Source organism: Lonchura striata, chromosome Z (genome assembly GCF_046129695.1).
Source record: "Lonchura striata isolate bLonStr1 chromosome Z, bLonStr1.mat, whole genome shotgun sequence".
Classification (NCBI taxonomy): domain Eukaryota; kingdom Metazoa; phylum Chordata; class Aves; order Passeriformes; family Estrildidae; genus Lonchura; species Lonchura striata.
Window position 1 is genome coordinate 50,704,438 of NC_134642.1, and position 21,366 is coordinate 50,725,803.

At 44.3% G+C, this 21,366-nt stretch overlaps 1 protein-coding gene across 1 annotated transcript; it reads left to right on the forward strand.

Annotated features, from left to right (window-relative positions):
- The first annotated feature begins 8,038 nt into the window (after positions 1-8,038).
- On the forward strand, positions 8,039-9,246 carry TUSC1 (tumor suppressor candidate 1). Its single transcript, XM_021535940.2, is given in 2 exon segments — positions 8,039-8,585; positions 8,588-9,246. Coding segments are annotated over 2 exon segments (672 nt in total). The 3' UTR covers positions 8,713-9,246.
- The last annotated feature ends 12,120 nt before the right edge of the window (positions 9,247-21,366 follow it).

The window sequence follows — 21,366 nt, forward strand, 5'->3', positions numbered from 1 at the left end:
TAAAACCTCAGTTCAAAAGCTAAAACTTCCTATATTGTATTTTTAAATTTGTTGATTGTTCTCCCTTAAATGACACTGCTTCACATGTACACATGTGCAATTCCTTTATCATCAGGACTACAAAAAACATCTATGTTATAATCCTGAGGGCTTTGTGGCATTTCAACTTTGAATTAAGTTCAAGCCTGAAAGCCATATTGAACTGGCTGCATCAGAGCAAAACTATCTACTTCATTTCAGGAAAACCTATATGAAGTATATTTACACACACTTCAGGGTAATGTAAGAAGCAGAAGAGAGATTTGATGGGATATTCCCTTACCATTTGTTCTATTTCTCAGAGTCTGGGGTGGCATTCCAGGGAGCTGCCATTCATAGAAAAGATGAACCTGGGGACTACTGAGCTATTGAACTATAATAGGAACGTTATTCGAGACATGGTTGTACCAAGGGCAAGCACTGCTTGACCAACTAAGTGGCCTTTTTATGATGAAATTATTCCATCAGTGGACAAGGGAAGTGCTACAGATGTAATTTATCTGGACTTCTGTGAACTGTTTGACACATTGCTCTATATCATCTGTCTAAGTTGGAGAGAAGATTTTATGAGTGGACTATCTGGTGAGTAACGAGTTGCCTGAATGGCTGAATGGCTGAATTCAGAAAGTAGTGTTCAGCAGCTCAGTGTCTGGATGGAAACCCATGATGAGTGGTGTCTCTCAAAGGTCTGTATTGGTGCCAGTATTATTTGAAGTCTTCATCACTGACATGGGCAGTGGGATTGAGTGCACTGTCAAATTTGCAGATGACGCCAAGCGCCAAGGAGTGTGTTTGACACACACAAGGGATGGGATCAGGATACCATCCAGGGGGACCTGCATAAGCTGAAGGAGTGAGTTCACAGTGTCATAAGGTTCAACAAGGCCAATTGTCAAGGTCTGAGCAACTCGAGTCAGCGTAACCCTCAGCATCAATACAGGACAGGGGATGAAGGGATTAAGAGCAGTCCTGCCAAGAAGGGCTTGGGGATACTGATGAGCAGAAAATTAGACATCACCCAGCAATGTCTTCTTGCAACCTAGAAAGCCAAACATACCCTGGGCTGTTTCAAAAGAAATGTGGTCAGTAGGCCAAGGGAGATGGTTCTGCCCCTCTGGTGAGACCCCACCTCAGGTACTGCATCTGGGGTCCCACCTCAGGTACAGCTCTGTTGTCCTCAGCACAAGACAAATGGTCCTTTGGTGTGGACCCAGAGGAGGACCACAACAATAACCAGAGGGCTGAATCACATGTCCTGTGAGGAAAGGATGAGAGAGGTGAAGTTGTTCAGCCTGGAAAAGAAGACTTTTGAGTGGGCAAACAGGGTCACAGCAGTTTGTGCAGCAGTTCATGCAGGCAGGTCAACCAGGCAGGATTGCAGGTTCTTGCTAGTTAGGTGAGGTGTTTTTATTGGTTACTTGATTTTGGGCTTTCTCCTAGCAATGGTTTTAACCCAGTCAAAATCTGTGGTTGGTACAAGTGTATGTGACCAAGTGGTGCCCTCCAAAAAGGATGTGTCTGTACAGACCCATTCATGCCTGGAGTGTTTGAGGTTATCCACAGTTTCAGAGGGTGTTGTGGAGGAGGCCTGCATACGGTGTGAACAAGTGAAAGACCTCCTTTCATTGGTGGCCAAGCTTGGGGAGGAAGTTGAAAGATTAAAGAGTATCAGGGATAGTGAAAGGGAAATAGACTAATTGAGTTCAGCCCTTGTATCTTTAAGGGAGGCTCGCCAAGAGTCAGAGGACTCATATGCCTCTCACTCTCAGGCAATAGAGGGGCACCTAGTAGATGAAGGGGAGTGGAAATGTGTCCCTGCTCGGGTAGGTAATAACAAAAATCCCTCCTGTCCCACATCCCCTAGGCAGGTGCCACTTCAGAATAGGTATGAGGCCCTGGATCTAGAGAGCCAGCCAGATGATTTAGAAGAATATTATCTGCCCAGTGAGCCTCCCAATTATGACTCGTCTAAAAAACTGATTACCACTTCTAACATCAAGAAGAAAAGAAGGGTTATTGTAGTGGGTGATTTCCTTCTGAGGGGGATGGAGGGCCCTGTATGTAGACCAGACCCATCCCACAGGGAAGTCTGCTGCCTCCCTGGGGCCCAGGTAGGAAATATCACTGAGAGACTTCCTAGGCTGATTCATTCCTCTGATTATTACCCACTGCTGATACTCCAGGCTGGCAGTGATGAGATTGAAAAGTGGAGAGTCAAGGTGGTTAAAAAGTTTAGGGCACTGGGTCAAGTGGTTGATAGGACAGGTGCACAGGTAGTGTTCTGCTCAGTCCCTTTGGTGGCAGAAAAAAAAATGAAAAGAAATAGAAGATCTCACATCATTAACAAGTGGCTCAAGGGTTGGTGTCATTGGCAAAATTTCAGATTCTTTTATAATGGGGCAACCTTTACAGCACCTGCTCTACTGGAATCAGACAGGATACATCTCTAAGGGCAGGAGGTTTTTAGCTCATGAACTGGCAGACCTTGTTGAGAGGGCTTTAAAATAGGTTTGAAGGGGGAAGGGGATGCATCTGGGCTGATTGGAAGTAGGTCCAAGGATGGTAAAACTGTGTTAGGGGAGAAATCAGTAGCCCATCTGAGGTGCATGTATACCAATGCACGCAGTCTGGGTAACAAACAGGAAGAGCTGGAGGCCATGGTGCAACAGCAGAACTATGATGTAGTCACCATCACAGAAATGTGGTGGGATGACTCATATAGTTGGAGCACTGCACTGGATGGCTACAAGCTCTTCAGAAAAGGGAGAAGAGGTGGAGGGGCCCTTTATATTAGGGGGGTTTTGGATGTCATAGGTATTGAAACTAATGACAATAGAGTCCCTGTGGGTAAGAATAAAAGGGAAAGTCAACAAGGCTGAAATCCTACTGGGAGTCTGCTATCGTTCACCCAACCAGGATGAAGAGGTGGACAACTTATTCTATAAGCAACTGAACAATGTTTCAGGATCATCAGCCCTTGTTTCTTGTAGGTGACTTCAACCTACTAGACATCTTCTGGGCACTTAATACAGCAGAAAAACAGCAATCTAGAAAGTTTTTAGAGTGTGTGGAGGATAATTTTTTGTCACAACTGGTGGGCAAGCCCACCAGGGGAGGGACTATGTTAGACTTGTTGTTGACAAATAGAGATGGACTGGTGGGTGATGTGGAGGTTGGAGACCGCTTGGGGCACAGTGATCATGAAATTATAGAATTCCTGATAATTGGTGAAACAAGGAGGAATAGAAATAAGATCTCTACATTTGACTTCCAGAGGGCAGGCTTCGGCCTATTTAAGGGACTTATTCAGAGAGGCCCTTGGGAAATGGCCCTTGGGAAACAGCCCTTGAAAACAAAGGAGTCCAGGAGAGATGGGTGTGCTTCAAAGCAGAGATCTTGAGGGCACAAAAGTAGACTGTCCCTGTGTGCCGAAAGATGAGTTGATGAGGCAAATATCCAGTCTGGATGAGCAACGAGGTTTTGAAGGAACTTAGAAATAAAAAAAAGATGTACCATCTTTTTAAGGAGGGACAGATTTCTCAGGAAGTATTTAAGGGAGCTGGTACGGCATGTAGAAAAAAACTAGGGAGGCCAAAGCTCAGTTTGAACTTAACCTGGCAACTTCTGTTAAAAATAATAAAAAAAGATTTTACAAATATTTTAATGATAAAAGGAAAGGTATAACTGACCTCTGTTCCTTACTGGATGAGGCAGGCAACCTAGTAACTAAAGATGAGGAAAAGGCAGAAATGCTTAATGCCTCTTTGCCTCAGTCTTTAGTGGTAAGACAGCTTGTCCTCAAGACAACTGTCCTCAGGGGTTGGTAGGTGGTGCCAGGGAGCAGAATGGTCCTCTTGTTATCGAAGAAAAGGTCGTCAGAGAACTGCTGGGACACTTGGATATTTATAAATCAATGGAACCAGATGGGATCCACCCTAGGGTGATGAGGGAGCTGGCAGATGAGCTTGTGAAGCCACTCTCCATCATTTATCAAGAGTCATGGCTCACTGGTGAGGTTCCAGATGATTAGAAACTGGCCAATGTGACGCCTGTTTATAAAAACAGTAGGAAGAGGATCCTGGTAATTACAGGCCAGTTAGCCTGACCTCAGTACCATGTAAGATAATGGAACAATTCATACTGAGTGCTATTACACAACACTTAGAGATGGTCAGGGTATCAGACCCAGTCAGCATGAGTTTATGAAGGGCAGGTAATGTCGGACCAACGTGGTCTCCTTCTATGACCAGGTGACTCATCTGGTGTATGCAGGAAAGACTGTGGATGTTGTCTATTTCGACTTCAGCAAGGCCTTTGATACTGTCTCTCACAACTCCTGGAGAAGTTGAAGCCCATGGCTTGGACAGGAGCAGTCTTCACTGAGCTAGGAACTGGCTGGATGGCCAGGCCCAGAGAGTGGTGGTGAACACTGCTGCATCCAGCTGGAGACAGTTACCAGTGGTGTCCCTCAGGGATCTGTATTGGGACCAGTTTTATTTAATATTTTTATAGACTACATGGATGAGGGCATTGAGTCCTTCATTAGTAAATTTGCAGACGACACTAAACTGGGAGCTTGTGTTGATCTATTGGAAGGAAGGAGGGCTCTGCAGAGAGACTTAGATCAGTTGGATGGATGGGCAGAGTCCAACAGCATCAAGTTTAAAAAATCTCTAAGTGCCAAGTTCTACATTTTGGCCACAAAAATCCCCCACAACATTACAAACTGGGGACAGTGTGGCTGGACAGTGTTCAGGTGGAAAGGGATCTGGGGGTGCTGGTTGACAGCTGGTTGAATATGAGCCAACAATGTGCCCTGGTGGCCAAGAAGGCAAATGGCATCCTGGCCTGCATTAGGAACTGTGTGACCAGCAGAATCAGGGAGGTCATTCTTTCTCTGTACTCAGCACTGGTGAGACCACATCTTGAGTACTGTGTCCAGTTCTGGGCCCCTTAGTTCAGGAAGGACATTGAGATGCTTGAGCACATCCAGAGGAGGGCAACAAGGCTGATTAAGGGGCTTGGAACACAAGCCCTGTGAGGAATGTTTGAAGGGGCTGGGGTTGTTTAGCCTGGAGAAGAGGAGGCTTAGAGGTGACCTTATTGCTCTCTACAGCGTCCTGAAGAGAGGTTGTAGACAGGTGGGGGTTGCAACTGACAGAACAAGAGGACACAATCTCAAGCTACATCAGGGAAGGTACAGGTTGGATATTAAGAAAAAAAATTTCATCAAAAGAATAATAAAGTACTGGAATTTTCTTCTCAGAGAGGTGGTAGAATCACCATCTCTGGATGTGTTTAAAAAAAGACTGGATGTGGCACTTGGTGCTATAGTCTAGTTGAGGTGTTAGGGCATAGGACTTGATGATCTTAAAGGTCTCTTCCAACCTCATTATTATGTGATTCTGTGATTTTTAGTAGGGTCTATAGTGATAGGACAAAGGGCAATTGTTTTAAGAGGGTGGGTTCAGACTATGTACAGGAAATAATTTTTTTACAGTAATAGTGGTGACACACTGAAACAGGTTATCTGGAGAGCTGGTGAATGCCTCACAACTGGAATCATTCAAGGGTAGGTTGGGCCAGGCTATGAGCAGTCTAACATGGAAGAAGTTGTCCCTTCATATTGCAGGGATTTGGACTAGATGGCCTTTAAAGATCCTTCCCAACCCAAACCATTCTATTACTCTGTAACTTGAAAGGAAAAAAAAGAGCACCAAATAAAATTTAACTAAACTCAATTTGGGCCTTTTGGTATATCTTCTAAAGCCAAAAGAGAATATTCCCCCTATTTACACAAGCAGCACTGTTGTTTGAATTCTCTCTACTTCAAAAGTATGGATTCAGTTGTAAGGGAATGACAGGCACAAAGAGTTATTATTTTCCTTGTGAGGCGTTTTTCTAGAGTTATTTTCCTGTGCAGGTTGGATAGGGTTCAAAATTAATGCCAGGTGATAGTCCACAAGCACTGTCACTTCTCTTTTCTACAGAGACTTGACACCATTAAGTAAACACAGATCTTTAATGAAAAGGAATAGAATAATACCATTATTGTATTGCTGTTTAAAATATTTTGTCCTTCACAGGCATTCAGTGAGCAAATAATCACTGAAAAGTGTACAACTAGTCACAACTTCTCTGCTTTGCACTTTCCCATTTCTTGCTTTCTAGTGTGATCCTATCTCACAATGAAAGTTTTTCTATGTTGATTTATCATATTTTGTCAATCCAAGTGACTTTCTGACATTGCCTCTAACCTACAAATATTGAACTAGTGTTTAAACATTGTCCAAGGAATCTGAAACTCAGTAAATAGTCTTCTGATACCATCTAATTTTTATAAGAATATAGACTATCAATTCTTATGCAGGCATATATGCATGTATTTTTCAGCATAACATAACAGCACATGAAAAAACTAAAACAGATGAATAAACAAAATTGAGGCCCATGATACAACATCAAAGCGAAGGTGCTGTTAACAAAGACTGTAATGTAATTTACTGGTCATCAAAAGCTCTAGTTCTGTTATCATCTCTACTATTTTTCTGGAGTGCATAGCCCCAGTCCACTTCCACACACATGGAAGAGTTTCAGTGCTATTTTGGATTCAGCTTATAGTTCAAACTGAAGTTTTATCAGTGAGTATATTACTAAATTTACAAAGCAGCAACATTAAGTACTGAGTCATAAACAGGTATTAACACGTTTCTTTCAATGCAAAACTGGATCAGTCACATATCATGCAGAACTTCCATAATACCATAGTCAATCTTGCCTTAGAAAATGGCTTAGTGCAGTTAATGCTTGTTCATTTCTGTTGATTAGCAATCACAGAAAAAATACAGTAAAACTAAGATTATTTCTGTTCTGCAGTGCTTTGCTGTGTCTAAGTGTTTTAAATAAACGGCTATCATTTAGAGCTGAAAAGATTATGAAAATAATTATTACAACTACTGTCACACATGGTTTCTCCAACTTCAAATTCAGGGTCCATACTCAGGAACTCAATTGGTAATTAACCAAGCATTGTACCATAAAGATAAGCATGGTTCTCATCACAAACAGTTTACAACCTGAAGAGAACGAGCAGCCTAGAGTGATATGTAGTGTATCATCCTGGTAATCCCAAAATGACTGCTTAACTGCAGATACCAACACGTGTGGTTATGTAATAGGCAACAGATGAAGAGAATTGAAGTGGCTCTAAGTAATGGTAAGAAGGCATATGTGAACCCTGGAGGACTCTGCAACCAGATCTGAGAGGGTTCTTGTTGGGTAGGGAATAGCCTGGGCTGTTGTATTCCACAGCAGCCCAGCTGTGTCGTACTCCACAGCTTTCTGTCCAGCTGTGCTCACCTCTGGGGTCCCCAACATAAGAACGGCCTTGAGCTGATGTAAGAACAGTAGGAGGGCCACTAGGTTACTGCCAGGGCTGGAGCACCTCTCCCAGACTCTTGCGAGAGTTTGGCTGTTCAGCCTGGAGAAGAAAAAGCTCCAGGCAACCAGGTACCTTACAGTACCCTCCAAAGGGGTTTTATAAAAAGGTTGAGGGGGCTTCTCACAAAGACATGGGGAAATGGCCTTAAGCTTCAAGAGGGCAGGTTTATCCCAGACCTAAGCAAGAAACTCTTTACTGAGAGGCACTGGCACAGATTGCTTGGAAAAGCTGTGGCTGTTCCAGCCCTGGCAGCGTTCAAGGACAGGACGAACGCGGCACTGACCGGCCGGCAGTGCCAGGAGCAGCACCCTGGCCACAGTCGGTATCTGAGGGCCACTCTAGGCGGGGCCCGCCAGCAGTTCCGGAGCTGGAGCGCGCGCGGAATCGCAACACCCATCCCTCCCCTGCCGGCCACCCGCACTCACAAACTGGGACGCGCGGTGATACGGCCCCGTCCGGCCCCGCCCTGGGGACTCAGGCCCCGCCTCAATTTGCATACACCGGGAGCCCTTTCTCAGCTCACGGCGGCTGCGGGCGGCGGCGGCGGGCGCGGCACGGATGAGGCGCATGCGCGCCGTGGGCGGGCGCTGGGGCAGCGGCGCGGTGCCGGGGGGGCGGGCGGTGCTCGGGGGTGCTGCCGCCGGGAGCGGCGGGCGCGGCGGGGCAGGGGAGGCGACCGAGGCGGGCGGCGGGCGGCAGGGCTGGCGGGGCGAGTCGCGGGGTTCGCCGCAGCAGCTGGCGGAGCGGTACGCGGACTTGGCGGCCAGCCACAGCGAGGCGCTGCGACAGCGGGAGGAGCGCGAGTGGCACAACGCGCGGCTGCGCCAGGAGAACGCGCGGCTGCGGCTGGAGAATCGCCGCTTGCGCCGCGAGAACCGCAGCCTCTTCCGACAGGCCCTGCTGGGGCCTGGGCCCGACAAGCCCCCCGCCGACCCGGGCGACGAGGCGGAGGCCCTGCGCACCCAGTTGGGGCGGCTGCAGGAGAAGCACCGCCGGGCCTTGCGGCATCTGCGGCGCTGCCGGGCCGCCGGCGGGCCCGAGGCCTCGCGAGCCGAGGAAGGAGAACTGGAAGAGCTGCTGCTGGAGGAGGACGAGCAGCCGCTGGATAAGAAGAGCCTGGTGCCAGCCGTGTAGGCGGCCCCGGTGGAAGGGGCGGTGCCTGCTGGTGCTCCGGGCCTTCCCCTCCGTTGCGGGCTAGGGGCGGGTCATGCCATTTTTGCTCCCGGCTGTGACCCTGTACGGCGCAGGGACTCGCCTCAGCTCCCTCAGTCGAAACAGGCCCTTTCCACCGAAAGCGTGGAGTTGTTCCGGTTTGCTAATCCTTTTCCCAGATGTATACCCAGGTTCATGTGGGAAGATGAGGCGTGGAGCACGAGAGGAATCTCAAAACGGGTGTTCGGGAGAAAAGAAACGCGCTTAACAAAACACTCGGTCTCGTGGCATCCCACAGCTTTGAACTGTGCCTCTAGAGCTGTGGATCACTGTTTTTCTCTGGGCGACTGTCATGTAGGCTTCAAGAGCCATGGAGACTGACTAGTGCTTAGTAGTTGGTGCATGTTAGGAAGAGGCGTGGAGGAAGCTTGAGAGCTTTTGTCAGTGCCCCAGTAGAAGCTGGTGGTCTTTTGAACTATTAATTGCCTTGGACACTTATTGCAGAACACTATTTGTATTTGTAATGCCTTCGTTCACCCTCACATGAATACTGATTTGAATTTCACGTTTTCACATGAAACTGCAGCTACTAAATAAACTTAGGTTACATCAGGTGATTGTCTGAACTGTGAATTTTTAACAGGGACTTTGTGAAACTGTTGGTGAAGCGCCCTTTAGGTCACTACACTGTGCCTTCTCAAAGCCCAAAGAAATTATTTTTTTTATTACTGTACCTTCTTAATCATCTACTGTTTGGAAGGAAATTAATTACTGTTCAGACCTAGAAACATTTGCTAGAAAATTTGCTGGTTGATAGAAATCTTTTTGAAGAACAGAAGCAGAGCTTGGTTCTGTAATGTTCCTTATTTTTTATGTCATTTAAAGGCTGGCTTATACCTTCAGGTTTGAGATTGGTTTCTTAAAGCTTTAAAAGCCAATGTCTGTTTCAGTTCAAGTTGAAACTAATGTGAAAAGTGAAATTCCATCATTTTCTGTAAGTATTTTTGAAAATACAGCTACTGAAAAGAGCCATTACTTTCATATAATGTCAACATAACCGTCTAATCATAAATGCCACTAGTGCTTGTTAAGTGTATGAATCTGCAGCTTCAAGTGTGTTCTCAAAATGGAAATACAATTTGGTACAGTGCAGTCAATACCTCCTTGGTAGAAAAGTGGGGGTGGTGATGTCTGGTTGTGGTGTTTATTTTATAAACTTAATAATTCTCAAAAATAATAGTTAAGTGCTCAAGAACTACGGTACCTACAATACCATCAGGATTATCTTGCTCTAATAGCAGTTTCCAGTAAAGTATGAATACACAAATGATGAAAATAATCTGTCAAAATAGGACAAGACAGGACTCTATAAACATAGAATGCTAGAAACGGGTAACTATGTCAGGCATCCTTTTCAACAGGTGCAGGTGTTGGAGCATTAAAAGAGGAGAGATCCTGGACTTCCCTAATAGGATATGTAATTATTCTTAACTAAACTCCTGTGACACTTGAATTAAGGGGATGTTTTTTTGCAAAAGTATTAAATTCTGTGGAAGCTTGTATAAAGGATTCTTCATATATATCTTGACAGATAAATTATAAAACAAACCTGCAGATTACAGAGAGGAAAAAATGTTTAAGTAGAATTCAAATTAATGGCAAAAGCCAGAGGAAAAAATTAGAGTATTTCCTCAAATTGTTGCTTCCTCATGGATTGCAGTAAATAATCCCTTTATTCAGTCAAGCTGCAGAAATTTCATTTAACCATTTACCTGATCTGGTTATTGTGAGTTTGGTTTTGAGAACAAAATCCAGATGTAGGGGAGGCCTGTCATGAGATGGTACAAAAAGTACATTTCACTAGTGTCCCCTGCATTATGACTTGTGGGCATTCCTTCATTGCACACTTGTGTGATCCTTGTCCACAGGAAGTTACATATATTGAGACTTACAGGAGGAGTAAATATCCTTTGGGCTATAACTGTTGGAGCATCCCATCCTGATTTGTCTATGCAACTAGTTCTAACAGTTAGTAGCTTGATATCACAGCTGCATTCAGCCAAAATCCTTAAAGCTGATGGTTGGTAGAAAACACAGAGGTTGGAATTGTCTGATACACTATAGCATCTATAAATCTGAAGTGCTGGGAGAGATGGTACTACATTTGAATGAAAAACTTTTACCTTTTTACTTTTGGTTAAGGTCTTTTTTCTTTTCTGGTGTTCTACTTTGTGTCCAATGAGCAGTCAAATCTTGAAGATCCAAACCTCACTTCTTACTCCCAAATTTTGTCTTTGATTCTCTTTATCACCTTCTGGACTACAACATGTATTTGTCCTCTTTTTTTTTTTGTTTTGTTTGTTTGTTTGTTTGTTTGTGTGTTAGTTTCTGTGGTAGTGTCTCTCAAGTTTCCATGTCTTGCAGTGTTGAATCTTTCTTCCTCTGGCTTGAGTGAATGTGGCTTCACTGGATTTGGAAGAGAGTGGATTACAGAACAATATTGATACAATACACCCAGAACTATGCCATCTTGTTATCCTTTTGTTTAATAATTTCAATTCTTTGCTTCAAAAATTTTTTTAATTGTATACTGGTCATTTTCAAAACTCTGAATTTCAAACTTACAGGGTTTTTCATGTTTTTGATTCTAGGTTTTATGTATCTATCTCTTTGCATAGTTACCTGAAAAAAGGGAAACAAACTTTTTTATTTTCATTTTGCTAACAGCAAATTTGTGAATACAGGTGGATTCTTCCTTTTTAAAATATATTGCTTATAATTAACTTCTACATGCTGTTTTGTTTTACACTGAACTTCTAACTGAAGGCTCTTTCATTCCCATCCCTTCCTCAACAGCGACAAGGTTATGCTCTTAAGGATCAAACAAAACACACTGAAAGACACATTTAAAAGGAAAACATTCAAGCACTTTGTGTGACCTGTCCTCTGCAGGGTTACTCCCATTACACGGAGAGCTTTTTTCTTTCTTTACCTCTTCTTATTCCTAAAATACTACTGATTCTTTTTTAAAGAATACTGCCTTTAAGAATTGCAGAATTTGCATAGGAGAATTACCACTGTTATCTTCCTGAGAAAAGAAGCTGCCAAGTAATGGAAAGGGAGGGGAGTAACTGAACCTCGGAGTTATAAGGACTAAGCCTTCAACAAAGACAGAATAGAGAATATTAATGAATTTGGAACTAGTCAAAATGTGCCAAGGACTGTGTGTCTTCTCTGTAAGCTCTTTTGTGCTTCCTGCAAGCAAAAGTCAAGCCAACCTCAAAAGAAGCAGTATCTGATTTTCTGGACAGTTTCTCTGTTAGGATGTAGCTGGGGCTCTGTTTATCTGAAATTATGCTTGACAGCTGCATCCCCCAAGCACACACTCCAATGCAACATGCCAAGATGGGTGAAGCATGTATAACAAAATGAAACTTAAAGCAAGACAGCCAGAGTCAGAGTAAATCCCTGTTTCATTGAGTTCTTTCTTGATTGAAAGATGTAGACTGTCACTTGGTAACTTAAAGAGAAACCAGCAGGTCTAGGGGAGAATATATTGCCATTCTTTGCCTTATATTTTTTTTTAACATTGATTTTGAACAGCACATCAGAAAAAAGGATGACAGAATCAATAAAATTTAAGATGGTCTCATAATGTGGGTTTAACTTCATAGTAACTACTCTAATCAAAGGCAGGAAACCCTTTGTGGCATTTTGACACCTACATCTATCATGTGGATATGGCTTTTATTGAGCTGAATTAACTTTACTCAAATAATTAAAATCTAGCTGCCCAAAATGTCAAAGTAGTTTAGCGCTTCATACAGGTCGGTTTTTTATTAGAGAATGGGTTGAATTCAGGTTTATATTTTGGGTTTGGGTGTCTTGCTCAGTATTGTTTGTTTCTTTCCCCACAATAAGAAACATAATAATATATTAAATATATTATTAGGCAATAAAATCTTCCCATTATTTTTCAGTGTTTAAAATATTAATGCATACTCTCTTTCATTGACATATATAAATTCACAGAGGCAAGCAGAAGTAAAAATGTAGCCTTCCACTTCATTGATAGTAATGAAGTGAAAGATTACAACAAATCCTTTTTTATTCCTTAAAGAAGTGTTCAGTCTTAGCTGTAGTCTTTTCCTTACAATTCTGTCTCGTTCATTATGTAAAGAAATTATAATGAAATACTAATTTTAAAAAAAGTTATATGTATGGACATTATATTAAAATGCTTTTAAATCTTCTGGGGCCATCTATGAATTTGATAACAATTATTTTAAAACATGCATATGAACAGAATGACTCAGTGTCAGTGCTATATTTTATAGACATTCTAGTGTTCCTTTGAGACCTAATTTAAGTTTCATTAAGTATTGCACTCTGAAGGAGTTCTTTGTCCACTGTGCTCATCTCCTTGAATGTGCTAGAATCTTGCAGTGCTATAGCTGCCCATAGAGAATAATGAAATAAATTAAATGTCTTTGTATAATAAACAAACACCATTCAGAATAGTTTAATTAGGCTACTTTCTCACCAAGGCAGTAATCTGTTACTCTTCCCATTCCATCTATCTGCTCTTCCCTTTCTATCTATGTTCAGCATCCACTTTTATGTTCAGCTCAGTAAGGATGCTTGCATGATGCATAGAAACCCTCTGTTCCGAAGTTGGAAGTGATTTAAAGTAGTGGTTTAAAGCAGGATTTTTAGTGTTCACAAATCAATAAGATCTTTCCTGTATATTTTTAAGGGATAACTGGTATCTGCTTTGTAATAGTAGGAAGTTTAGGTGCAGTTGCACTTGAAATAACATTCAGTAAAATATCCAAATTGCATTTACTGCCACATCACTTAAAAAATCCTGTATCATTCAGAGAATAATAGCAGCATCTGATTAAAAGCTCTTTTTAAAAAAGGCTTGCAACCACTATGATTTCATGGCTCTCAAGGCCAGTTGTTTGCTCTTTGTGCTGCCAAGAGTCTTTGTGCAGTCAGAATGTAGTTGTAGCAGAAAAGAAGATAAAAAGCATTGCATTTCAAGGCTGAGGCTTATCTAGATATAGGTGTATAGGAGAGTGACTGTGTTATAAATCTGGGAAGACGGCAAATTGGTTGGATAATCCAGAGAAAGAACATCTTTAGAGAGAGAATTACTGTGGAAAGATGTGACCATCCAACAACATCTAATGGAATGATATTAATATATACTTATATGTATTTAATGAATAAAAATATTGAATGCAAATTTGGATAAAGTAAAGATTTACACTAAGGAAAAAATTCTACTCTGTCATGCACTGGCATGCCTTTGAAGTGAAGGCAAGCTTTGGGGAGCTGCTCTACAAACAATCCTTAGCCCCTGCTGAGATTATTAGCAGTGGTGCTCATGAAGGTTAATTTATTTCATGTGGAAATTTCTGAGGGCCAGCAGCCTGAGCATCTCCATTGTGTTAAGTGTTGCAGAATTTTCAGTGAGCTCATGTGCTTCCCATGTTGTTTGCAATTTATTGCCAAGATTAATACAACTGTGCTGCGTCTCCCCCTCAAATCCACGAGGATAGAACCCCTGTGGAGCCCAGCCAGCTGGGCAGTGGGACGAGGCGGGCAGAGGGAAGGAACTTCTCCTTGGATCCCAGGGGGTTTGGAGAAGCTCCCACATGAGTCCAAAGACAAGCTGGTCCCACAAGCAAAGGAAAGAGGCGCTCTCCCTCAGGATTAGTTCCAAAGTTTAATGAGGGCCTGGGGAGATCCCAGGCCACATCTGGCTTTGAAGGACCTCCAGAGCAAGAGCGAGGGTCTCCCAGCCCAGAGCTGCCAGATACAGGGGGGCAGGGAAACCCGAGCAGGTAATGGGGAAAGGACATGGGAGTGGCTCTCGGGGGGCAAAGCCTCAGAGTGACCACTGAGGAGGGGGTGGGGGAGGAGTCCCAAAGCCAGGGTCCAGTTACCTGGTGACCCTGGGGGAAGGATCTGGACAAAGGGGAAGGGTCACCAGGTGATGGACACATCACCTGGGAGGAGACAGGGGGATGGGTTGGGGTTTGATGGACATACAGGTACTGATGGGAAAGCTGGGATGGACCAAACAGGTACAAAGAGGGGATATGGAGGGACAAACCATATGAGGGGATATACAGTGCAAACACAACTCTACACAACTGTTTAACCACCCTGTGCAGTATTGTTTCTTAATAGAGGAATGAGTACAATCAGCCAGCAGCGTCTAGGTGCTGTGCTTTGACAAACTTACTTCTAAGTGCCTGACCCAGCCTAATCCTGATAAGTATTTAAGTGCTTGGGGCATACCAGAGGTGAGGTTGTTGCAAAGTGATGACTGCCTACAGAAATTTTATGGGCTAGTGAAATAACTGTGTTTGTTCATGAATTGTAAATACTTAGCTGTGTCTTTTTTCTTCCGTATTAAGTTTGCAGTAATTTTCCTATGCCATGGTCAGAATCGTGTCTCTGTGGGCATTTATTATTTTTTCATGTTGAAGACAGTCAAACCATTCTGTTTAGCTATAGAAAGCCTCAATCCCAGCTGAGGCTTTGATAACCTATAATTTAGAATTTTATTTTTGTTTTTCCTTCAGAAGTGAAGGATTTTTTTTTTTTTTTAATTATCAAAAATATTGCTTTTACACTTCGAAGGAGTTTTGATGCATTGCACTGGTGAGGAAGAAATGTTTCAGGATGGATGCTGCGAAACAGTTAAAAATCAGAGCAGTGTACTTGAAATGTTTTCCCAAAGATTTTAAAGTCCATAAGATGCAAAAAAAGCAGAAGTTTTCAAAGAAATCTTATGGGAGATGTTGGGGGTTTTGGGTTTAATTTTTTTTTTATGATGTAAGAACTATAATTTTAGCAAGAGTTAAATATTGTATTACTCTGCATGATAAACATGAGTGACTATCTTCTGTCATGCTCTGGCACATAAAATATAAAATAAGGCACTAAAAAGCACCACTGATGGTCAGAAATTTTAGTGTAATTTTTTAATTATCTCAAGCACATCCAGAAGGCTCCCTATTTGGAGCCTTGTTTTACTTTTAAAGTTTCTGGTTATTGTGAAAATAGTTGTAAAACTGAGTTACCAGTGTAACTCAGTAAAATACTGAGTCTTGTATTCCAGTGCTGAAGAGGGCACTAGCAATTGGAGGAGCATGCACAAAAAGCTGCTCATCTCCTGGGTATGCATAGGTGTGCTTGGCTAAATTTTAATAGTCTTTGTCTTGGAGAACATGAGAAAGGGGACAAAGAAGGAGGCTTCAGGTGTCAGTCAGTGTTGATGGCCTTGTCTTGGTACCAGAGAAGCTTTTGTTTGTATTCTGGCTGATAGAGTTTTGTAGAGAGCTTGGCAGAAGAATAGTTAAATAGCAAGGGACATGAAACTGTAAAATTAGTCAAAGTATGAAGGGCTACGTGACTGCTGTAAGGTCTCCATGACCCTGAAAGCAGGTGTGTTGCCTTCAGGGGAAGGCAAGGCGACCTGGTTTCAAGGAACAGCACGGCAGCCCAGTCTCCCCTGGGCCACTCGGGCCAACGACACACGCAGGCACCAGTGTGGTGGACGGTCGAAAGCCTTTATTATCTTATCTCATGGGTTTAAATAGTCTTGGGGGACTCTGCTACGTCAGGGGGGGTTGGTAGGGTCTCTAGGGTTAGTCAGGAGTGGAAAACTACTGGGTTAGGTGTGGTTACATTCTCTGGGGTAATGGATAACATGTTGCAGGGTGAGAGGGGGAAGGGGTCTTTCTTTCCGTCACATCCCGAAATCTTCCGTTCGCCTGTCCCTATCTACTACATCTCCCCCCTCCTTTTCATAAGTAACATGAGGTAGTCGTAGATATAGGCACTGGAGTGAGGTATAAACTTGTAACTTGGTAAGGAAAAAAGGGTTTTTGGTAAACCTGAGTAAATCTCGCAAGGTGAGTTTTGAAGGCTTTTGCAGCTGACTGTGTTCGCACTTTTTGGTTTACAGCATTTGTTGCTGGCCTACAAACAGAATGTTTGCCCGTTCTAGACGGGCTTGAACAAACGAGACTAGCTTGTTCAGCAGGCATGGTCTTATGGTAACAGCTAAAAGCAGTATTGCCAGTGGACCTACCAGGGCAGAAATTAAAGTGGTGAGCCAAGGTGATTGATTGAACCAGGATTCGAACCAGCTCTGCTGGGTTTCCTTGTCTCTCTTTCTTTGAGCCAGTCTATCTCGGAGTTCTGCCATGGAGTCTTTAACGACTCCTGTATGATCTGCATAAAAGCAGCATTCCTCTTTCAAAGCTGCACACAGTCCTCCTTGTTGCATGAACAAGAGGTCCAGTCCTCGCCTATTCTGTAAAACTACTTCTGAAAGCGAAGAGACTGATTTCTCTAGATAGGAGATGGATTTCTCGATCCTCTGCAGGTCTTCATCGATGGTCATTTGCAGCTGAGAGAGTCCGTGCTGTTGGGTTGCGATGGCTGAGACACCTGTGGCTGTACCAGCTGCTCCCAGGCCGAGCAGCATTGCGATAGTTATACCTGTGATTATTTCTCTTTTGTGCAGTCTGTCAGGTTCTTCGAAAAGGTGGTACACTTCTTCATCTGAGTGGTATAGGACCCTAGGAACAATCAGAACTTGGACACAGAAGTCAATAGAGTCATTAAATTTGGCAAGGAACACACAAGGACTCACTCCGGATCGCTGGCAAACCCACATCCCAGATGCGGATGGGACCACCCACTTACCGATCTTTCTGTTGGGCTTGACAACTTTAGTGCAGAAGTTGCCTTTCTGCTTTGCTAAAGTTGCATTGCCAAAACATTTGCCTTGTCCTGTGATTTGACTCAGGGTGATTCCTCTGCGGGGAGTGTCCCATCTGCACTGGTGGGGGGCACTGGCTGTGGAGTAACTGAAGGGGGTGTCTAAAGCAATGCCTTCGTAGAAAGGGGGTTTAACATCATAACAAAGCCAACAGGAGTTAGTCAGGTTCGGTTTGGTTTTGTTTAGGGTTAGAAAGGTAGCTTCTAGCATACGAAAAATTGGGTTTGGATCGGACTCGGCTGTGCGGCTTATCTGGAATACATCTGCATGGCTAGCCGGGGTGTCGGTGACTTTTGGGGGCAAGGTTTTGGGGTGGGTTGTGTTTTTTCCTTTTATTTCTCCCCAGTCGGTAAACTGGGCTGGTTCGTATTGTGGCTGCTTTTCGGTGCGGCTTAAAGCTTTATTTGGTTTTGTTTTAAATTGCATTGGCTCTATTCTCTTCGTCTCAGAGTCCCAGCCGGCTCCCGACAGCTCTTCCGAGCTGCCGGAGCTGCTGCTGGACTCAGAGTCGGAAGTCGAATGCCAGCGCACTTCCGGGGCTCGGTGCCGTTTTGCGCGGCTCCGAGCCCGCTCCTCCCCCCGGGGGTGGCGCCGCTGCCGCCCCCTGGGCTCGCCCTGCCTCCTGCAGGGGTGGGTTTCTCCCTTATATGGTGGCAGCGTCAGGCGCGGCTGCCGATCGGCTCCGAGCCCTCTGCCGCTCTCCTCCTCTTTCTCCCGCACACGCGCATTAGCGAAACTCCGCGCCTCTGGGCTCTTCACGCCGAGACTGCCCGCGCCCCGCCCCTCCCCTTGGCTGCCGGCGCCATTTTCAAAGGCGTATGGAGGCGGCGTGGGCAGCATCCCCTCCCGAGCCGCGGCTCCCGCGGCTCTGGCTTCCCCCGCCAGTCCCCGCCGACAGAGCTCTGCGCGCTGCTGCACCTCCGGTACCGGGTCACTGACCGGCGGTGGCGGGGCGGGTGGGGAAGCCGCGGATTTTTGGGAGGTTTCCGTGGGGGGCCCCGGGCCCCGGCCCGGGGAGGGGGGCGACGCGCCGGCCCCCCCCGGATCCCCGCTCCCGGGCGGATCGCCCTCAGGGGTAGTTTGCGTTGCCGCTCCTACCCCTAGCTTGGGTGTAACCAATAAACACGTACGCGCTGCGCTCCATGTCTCCTGCTCTTCTATTGCTCTGCGCAGGGCTTTCTCTACTTTTCCCCACACCTTAAGGCATTTGCCGCTGCCTGAGGATTTCGTGTCCTCGGCCAGCGCGGCTGTGCATTTTTCCCATATCTCCGGATGCAAAACATCCACAGGGCGTTCAATTGCCCCAAGCTCAAGCAGCCTTGCTATAGCAAGATAAAAGTCTTTGAGCTTACACTCAATTCCCCATTGCTTATGAACCTCACTTACGACCCTGGCAGTGGCGTCCATGACGACTACGGGTCCTGGGACATCTCCCTCGCCGAGAACACGGTCTTACCGGTCTGGCCGCTGCTCTTGTCCAGGCGACACCCGCTGCCCGAGCGAATTATTCCCGGGCTTCGGCACCAGTTATGTTGCCTTCAGGGGAAGGCAAGGCGACCTGGTTTCAAGGAACAGCACGGCAGCCCAGTCTCCCCTGGGCCACTCGGGCCAACGACACACGCAGGCACCAGTGTGGTGGACGGTCGAAAGCCTTTATTATCTTATCTCATGGGTTTAAATAGTCTTGGGGGACTCTGCTACGTCAGGGGGGGTTGGTAGGGTCTCTAGGGTTAGTCAGGAGTGGAAAACTACTGGGTTAGGTGTGGTTACATTCTCTGGGGTAATGGATAACATGTTGCAGGGTGAGAGGGGGAAGGGGTCTTTCTTTCCGTCACATCCCGAAATCTTCCGTTCGCCTGTCCCTATCTACTACACAGGTGGTGTGCAGAAATCAGGATGATTGAAACTGCTTGGTATGTAGAAAAGATAAAGAGGAACAAAGAAGTACTAACTACAAGGACAGTAGAGCGAGATAGCAGCACAAGTCACATAGCAACCAATTAGGAGCTTGGCTTTCACAATATGCATGAGCTAATTAGCGAGTATATATAAACTGTAATCTGTCACAATAAAGTGAGACTTGATGATCATGATAGCATGAGTCTTGTCTCCCGCGGCACCCCCCAACAGAGTTTTATTTCAGCTTTTAGCTGAAGAAGCTTTTGTGCCCTAAGAAGATGTTCCTCTGTCTCCTCAGTTGCTGCTGCTCAGGGCAAAATGAAGATTCTTGCAAGATCTCTCTCAGGCCACTTGAGAAACTATAAGAGTGGCTAGAAAAAGACTGAATATATCTGGTCAAAGAACAGATGGGAGCACTGCTGACCATATGGGCAAGAAGCCCCTGTTGCAGTGAAGATTTCCATGTAAACAATGGTAAGAAAAATGTTAGATTCCACAGAAATAGTAAAGGAAAACCCGTTGCCGTGTTGCAGCAAAGTTGCATGCAAGCTCTTTATTTCCTAAGGAAAAACTCATAAGGACTGAGATACATGCATCTGGCAGTCTAGCGCAAAAAACCATACATGTTTTCTGTCTCCACTCAGTTCTTACATGAATCCTTAGGTGAGACATAGGGCAGAAAATACCATCTTAAAAGTCTGCTTCTCTAGTGGTTTTAGGTGCATAGCATTTACTAATTTTTTTACACAGGTTTTTTATGCCTTTTAGGAGCTAGCTGTAAGTGCTGTTTCCATTCCACCCAAGTGAATTATCAAGGCTTTGTCTCCTGGCCTAGGCATCATGAGAAAGTGTGCACAAGTGTATGGTAGAATCTCTGACTCAGTAGCATAGGTGGCATTCTTCTGTATATTTTTATTTGTACCCCTACCCAGAGGCTTACCCCTCTCTTCCACACAGCACCATCTTGACTTTTCTATTACAGATCTCTAGAGCAGATTCTAATGCACTCTGCAATGCTCTGTTTTCAAGTGGATTGGCACAAAGACTATTTTCAGCTGCATTCAGGACTGCATTTGAAGCTAAATTAATGCCTGTTCTCAGATGCAGGGAACTAGTGGATGTACTCAGCTCTCAAACTACAATCCCATGATTTTTATTTCTGTACTTTATACATTAAATTTTACCAGGAGCCAAAAGTTTTCCCTTTCTGTATGCCAAGCAGCATTGTAATCTCAGAGAAACCTAGTATATCATTCTATTAACCCATGCTTACAGCCAAATAGGATTCAAAGTCTTTATGTTTCCCCAAGTGTTAAGCTATTCTGAGCACCTAGTTCAGAACCAATTCACAAAGCAGTTCTCAGGTGTTAGACACAATGTAAAATATAGGCAAGCTGCCATTTTATTAAGAAAACACAGCTGAAGAGTCTCACACAACAACTTAAAGGTTAGAGAGCTTATTCAATATTTTGGTCCTTGGCATACAGAAATTCCAGCTCATTATCTCACTTTCTAAGAGCTTCCTTGGCTTTGACAGTGGGGAACTGTGTTTTACAGAGAATTTTTCTCTTCTACACAACAGAAAAATTGAATGCAATGTCTCTGAGACAGAAAGGAAGCATTTTGCTCATCTGTCTAAGTGATTAACTTCCTGTATAACCGAAGTCTCAGTTCAGTAGGAATGAGAATGCTGGGCTCTCAGACTTTCCTACAGAGAACTATTGCACAGTGATTTCTAATGGCGCTATCTTTTACTTGATATATTTATTTATATATTTTCTCCCCCCTCCCCCCCTTGATAATTCCTACCTTTAATTCCCTTTTAACAATCCTATTTTAAAGTATGATGATTTTAATCCATCATTTTTAATTGTAGGGACTTTTTAATTTAGAACTTCTAAGAAAAGTGGTTCACAACACATTCAATTGATTCAGAGAATCAACTCAATTTTAGAAGATTTCCACGTACTCTGTGGGTATACTGAAAAAATATGGTCATTTTTAGGATAGGAGAGATGTTTCCCTG